The sequence below is a fragment of the Heloderma suspectum genome, chromosome 4 (assembly GCF_057233095.1).
Source record: "Heloderma suspectum isolate Gila_16-S chromosome 4, 16-S_ref, whole genome shotgun sequence".
NCBI classification, from domain to species: Eukaryota; Metazoa; Chordata; class Lepidosauria; order Squamata; family Helodermatidae; genus Heloderma; species Heloderma suspectum.
This window is the reverse complement of record NC_139461.1, coordinates 59,860,470-59,865,638: the sequence shown is the minus strand read 5'-3', so window position 1 is coordinate 59,865,638 and position 5,169 is coordinate 59,860,470. Positions and strand designations below refer to the sequence as shown.

Genomic DNA, 5,169 nt, shown 5'->3' with positions numbered 1-5,169 from the left:
GGAAAATGTGTGGCCCTCCAGATATTGCTGGACTTCAATTCTCTGCATCCCTTACCATTAGCTATGGTGGCTGGGGTTCATGGGAGCTGCAGTCCAATGACCTCAGGTGGGGGTGGGGGGACACATTTCTCAGCTCTGCCCTAAAGGGAATGGAACCATTCAAAAATCTGCCTCAGCTGCCTGCTGTGCTCCCATGTGACCTGTCTCCTTCACTCCTTCAATAGACTCCCCTCTGATGCTGGTAAGTTAGAACAAGCCCTGTGAATTGCAAGTCCATGCAATCTCCAAGGTCCTGCTCGAAAACAGTGGGGGCAGATGATACTCTGGGATGGGGTTTGCCAGGATGCGGTCCCAAGAGAAAAGGGAAAAATCTGGCTAGTGCATAAGACTGATCAGGGCTTTTTGGGAATGCCTCACTGTGTTATGAAGGCTGCAATCCAATACCCATTTACTTGAGAGCAAGCCCCATTGGATCCAGAGCGACTTACCTCTCAGTAGACAGGTATAGCAGCCTTCCCCTAGCTGGCACCCTCCAGATGTATTGGACTACAATTCCCATAATCCGCAGCACTGATGTACCATGTGCGATTGCGCTGTGAATAAACCTTGCCACCTGTCTGCTGGATCCAACTGCTCATCTTTCAGTGCTCGTTTACCTGGTTGAGAGGCACAGGCTGAGTGATCACTGTCCACCCGGAATGCCTGAAAAGCTCAGAATTATTTGCTTATTCCATTTTTATCCCACTGCTCTCCCAAGAGCTTGTGGTTCTTCCCCCACCCCATTTTATTCCCATAACAACCCTGCGAGGTAGGTTAAGCTGAAAAATAGTGACTCGTCCAAAGTTACCCAGTGAGCTTTGCAGCTGGGTGCAGGATTTGAACCTGGATCTCCCTGGCCCTATTCCATCTCTCTAACCCAACCCAGTCTTTCCCAAAGTGATGCTCTCCAGATGTTCTGGACTACAACTCTCATCAGCCCCAGCCAGCAAGGTCGATGGACAGACATGATAGGAGCTCTGCCCCCAAACATCTGGAGCGCACCGGGTCCGGGGAGGCTGTTCTAGCCCAGTGGAGGCTGTTGCCTCCGATTTTGGTGGGGCGGTGAATCCCACACCACACTGGCTCCAAAGTCGGGATGGAAGAGCGGACGAATATGTTTATCAGCAATGTGAGAAAGCGAGATCGCAAAGGATCGTTGCAAGGCGACATCCATTAATTCAGGTTTCGTTAATCCGAAATAGCGACCAAGTGGTGATTTCATAACTAGTCACGTTGAACCGAAGTTGAAGATCATCCACCCGTCACTCCAAAACACGTTGAAAAAGTGGGTGGCGTTTTCTTCTCTTATCATAGTTTCCCCACTCCGATTGTGAATAGAAAAGTGGTCTTGGGGATATGAATCTTCACCGGCCACAAAATTGCCTAATGTTACAGGAATGTTCGGAGAGGTATCTTACCTGAGAAAATACCTTACAGCTCAAACATCCATGTCAAATCCATCGGACTCCATATAAAGCTTTGTCAGGAAAGACCCACCCGCAAATTGGGTCAATCTCCTTTGTCAGTTTGAATCTGCAAACGCTTCTTTTCTTTCCCCAATCTCATCCTCCCCCCCCCCCAATGTATTGGACTATAATTCCCATAATCTCCAGCCAGTACGGAGGATAGCAGGTGGGGAAGACTGCTTAAAACAACACTCTTTCTTTCTTTCTTTCTTTCTCCCTCCCTCCCTCCCTCCCGCCCTCCCTCTCTCTGCTTTTCTCATCCCAAATGTTGTAAGGAGAATTCAACGAAATCAAACCGGTTTTTACATCAGGTTTGAAGACACAAAACACCAAGGCAGAAAGTGTTCTGGTTTTGTTAATGGGAACGGATTTTGTGTTTGGGGGCATATCTAAGTATATGTAATTTCAGATCTGGGTATAAATGAAGCCGTATAAACGTGGAAATGCTTTCCTGTAGTGCAAAGAAAGGGAGGAGGGAAAGGATGAGCAGTTCCAGTTTGAATAACAAATTTCGGCTGGAAAATCATTTTCTTTGGACTTGTGGTTAATTGGCTGGCTTTATAAGGGCAATTTTGATAGGTCACTGGAACATTCACCACCGTGTGGGTAGGTAGGTAGGTAGGTATCGCTCTCTCTCGCTCTCTTTCCACGGTCACAGTAGCAGAAAGCATCTTAGGCATACGTCCTTGGGAGTTAGTCTCACTGAAAGCGGTTGTGCTTACTTCCCAGGAAACGTGGGTTGGAGTGGGCTGTAAAGAGGTTGCATTTCCACTCCTTGCAAAGAAGTACACAAGCGCTGTAAGGGTTGAGCCAGGAGTTAACCGGAGCGCCGTTCAGAGCTTACTTCCTAAAACGAGAAGGTGCCGCAAGGTCTCGATCAGCCCTGGTCACTTTCTCAGACCTGGAGCCCTTGCCAGGTGTGCGAGGCTGAACTAGTTAGTGGTGACCGAGGAATGCCCTCTGCACATGCCCGAAGGCATTCCCTTTTTTATCATCACATGCTCCAGGAGTAATTAGGAGCTGATTTCCTAGTAAATTCTGGCTCAAATTTCTGGCAAGCAACCTCCCCTCCCCCAACCTGATGCCTTTCCAGACGTGTCAAACTGCAACTCCCACCATCCGCAGCCAGCATGGCCAATGAGAGTTGTAGTCCAACACATCCGGAGGGCACCAGCTTGGGGAAGGCTGAGAGCAGCCCACCACACACCCTGTTTATACATCATCTCTCTCCTACAGACCCGTCGCATATGGGCTGAGTGGATGCGTGTGTGCATTGCTCCGTATTCACCAACGAAACGTCTCCACCCCTCCCGCTCTGAATCTAGACAGGACCGACAGGCAAGGAAGTGTAGGAAGCCATCGTTCCTTTGCAGCTTTTATTAAAAATATATATATATTAAACGTTCTCTTACACAACCAAATTGACCGAGCGCTGAAAATATGTTTTATTTGTGGAAATGTTTACAAAGAAGAAGGAAGGAAGGAAGGAAGGAAGGAAGGATGAAAAGTGGATTCGAAATAGCTTCATACAGAGGCGCCCCCACAACCCTCTTCCCCGCCCACCACCCCAGAAGACAAGGGGCTCCCTCATTCCACCGCTTCCAGGGGCTGAGCCCCGGAGCCCACCCTAAAAGAGCTGAGTCGTAATCCTGACAGGGGATGGAGGGGGCGGGCCGGGAGAGGGGGGAGGAAAAGAAAAGATTAGGAAGGCAGGAGAATAAGTCACAAACAACACCTGGGCACAACGCGGGACATGCTACTCAAGGGCCATATTCGGCTGCGCGCCGTCGGACACTCTCTACGGAGACCAAGCTCTCGAATAAAAGAAAGGAGGAGGGGCCGGACGAGGACGAATTGCGCACGAGGGGTCTGGTTCAATACACGTCGAACCGGAGGATCTCTTTGGTAGGGGGACGGGCGGGGGGCGTGAGAGCGCTTCATTTCCCGATGATTTCCATCAGTTTCCTGTTGCTGTGAGCCTGCTGAGCCAACTGCTCCGCTCGGGCCATTTCCAAGACTTCCCGGAGGAGATGGAAAGTCAGATCCAAGGAGATCGGCGGCTCCTCGGAGCGTTTCTCGGCTTCCAGGTGGGCGCCGCCGGCGGCGCCGTCTTCGCCTTCCCAGGAGCCGGCGGCGCCCTCTAGCGAGCGCTCTTGCAGCTGCTGCAGCTGCTGCACCGCTGCTCGGAAAAAGTTGCCGGCCGACGCTGCTAGGTGGCTGCTGCTAGCGCCGGGCGCGGCGGCGGCGGGGAGGCTCTTGGGAAGGCTGCCCAGGCGCAGGAAATACTCTTCCCCCATGCGGAGCAAGGTGGGTAGCGCCTGCGGCTGCTCCGGGAAACGCGGCCGCTGCAAGGCGCTGTCGGCGGCGGGAGCGGCTGGGGCGCTCTTGCTGAGCGCTCTGCACTCATGGCAGGGCAGGAGAGCGACCAGCAGGATCCCAGTAGAGACCACCAGCTGGATCTTCATGGTGCAGCCGCCCCGAAACCTGCGAAGGTGACAAGAGGGGGAGGGAACGGACAGAACTGGCGTGGTCAGAGGGCTGTCTGAGCAGGAGCGCAGGAAGGGGGGTCCGCCGGCGACCACCGCGCACGTCCCTGTCCGTGGTGCTGAAACCCTGCGCGCGCGCGCTCCCCGCCCTCCCCGCCGGGAGCGGGGCGTCGTCTGTCTTTAAAGTGGCACGATCAGCCATACTGGTCTTTCTCCTGTGCATCCTGACACAATCAAAACCCTTCTCGTGCTCACAGTAGGGGGAAAGTTTGCACTCCCTCTTTCGGTCAAGGGCTGCCCGAACCCCCTCCTTATTTAAGGGAAGAACACCATGCTTTAGCAGCAGCATGTTTATGGGGTCTGCCGCTTATAGGTCAGAGCCCTGATACTTTAATCAAGGCTAGACACCTTAGCACGCCAAACCCCGGTGTTCCAAAGCAAACGAACCAATACATTCCTTCTCCTTAAAAAAAGTAGATGCCGTTTTAATGTATCCAGAGGCACCCTGGAACGGCCGTGTGCCCTTACATCGATCCTTCCACCCAAATCCCAGGACGAATTTGTTTTCTTAGAGCACACGCACACGCACACACGCACAGACACACCATCCATGGTCGAATCACACACACTTCTCCAAAGTATCCGGCAGCAGCACTTTCTCAAGTGAAGTTTGCCCCGTGTGTGCGGTGTGTGGTTAATCCGGACCTTTCCATACCTTAGAGATGTCGGGGGAGTTAAGTCGGACGGGCTCCCCTTTATTCCCTCTCCCTCTCCGGATGTGTGTCTCACGGAGCGTGTCTCTCGGCGTCCCTCAGTGATCAGATGGCTTCCTAATCACAGCCCGGGTGCGTGATTTTTATAGGTTAGACCCTGTTCTGGAATCACGCAGCCCTCGCCTAATAAGCTGACGATTTCTTGACAGCTCGCCTGCGTGCCCCGATCCACGGCTGAATAAATCATGGGGGCCGTTTCAGAGGAGCAACGGGCAACGTCCTGCTGTCACAACCCAGAATCTCACATCCAATTATATCAACAGATATTTATCGCCTCGTTAGTGACGTCAGTGAAGCCCGCGACAGGGGAGATCAGCCGGACACTGCCCATTGACAAAAACCCTTGAATGAAGAGTTCTCCAAAAGGGGAGGGGGAAACCGTCAGCAAGCGCCACCTCTTACTAT

At 52.6% G+C, this 5,169-nt stretch overlaps 1 protein-coding gene across 1 annotated transcript; it reads right to left on the bottom strand.

The window, feature by feature from the left end:
- Positions 1–3,442: 3,442 nt before the first annotated feature.
- CRH (corticotropin releasing hormone) lies at positions 3,443–3,970 on the bottom strand. The gene has a single exon (XM_084848050.1). The coding sequence runs from the start codon at positions 3,968–3,970 to the stop codon at positions 3,443–3,445; it is 528 nt and encodes a 175-aa protein (XP_084704176.1).
- Between the last annotated feature and the right edge of the window lie 1,199 nt (positions 3,971–5,169).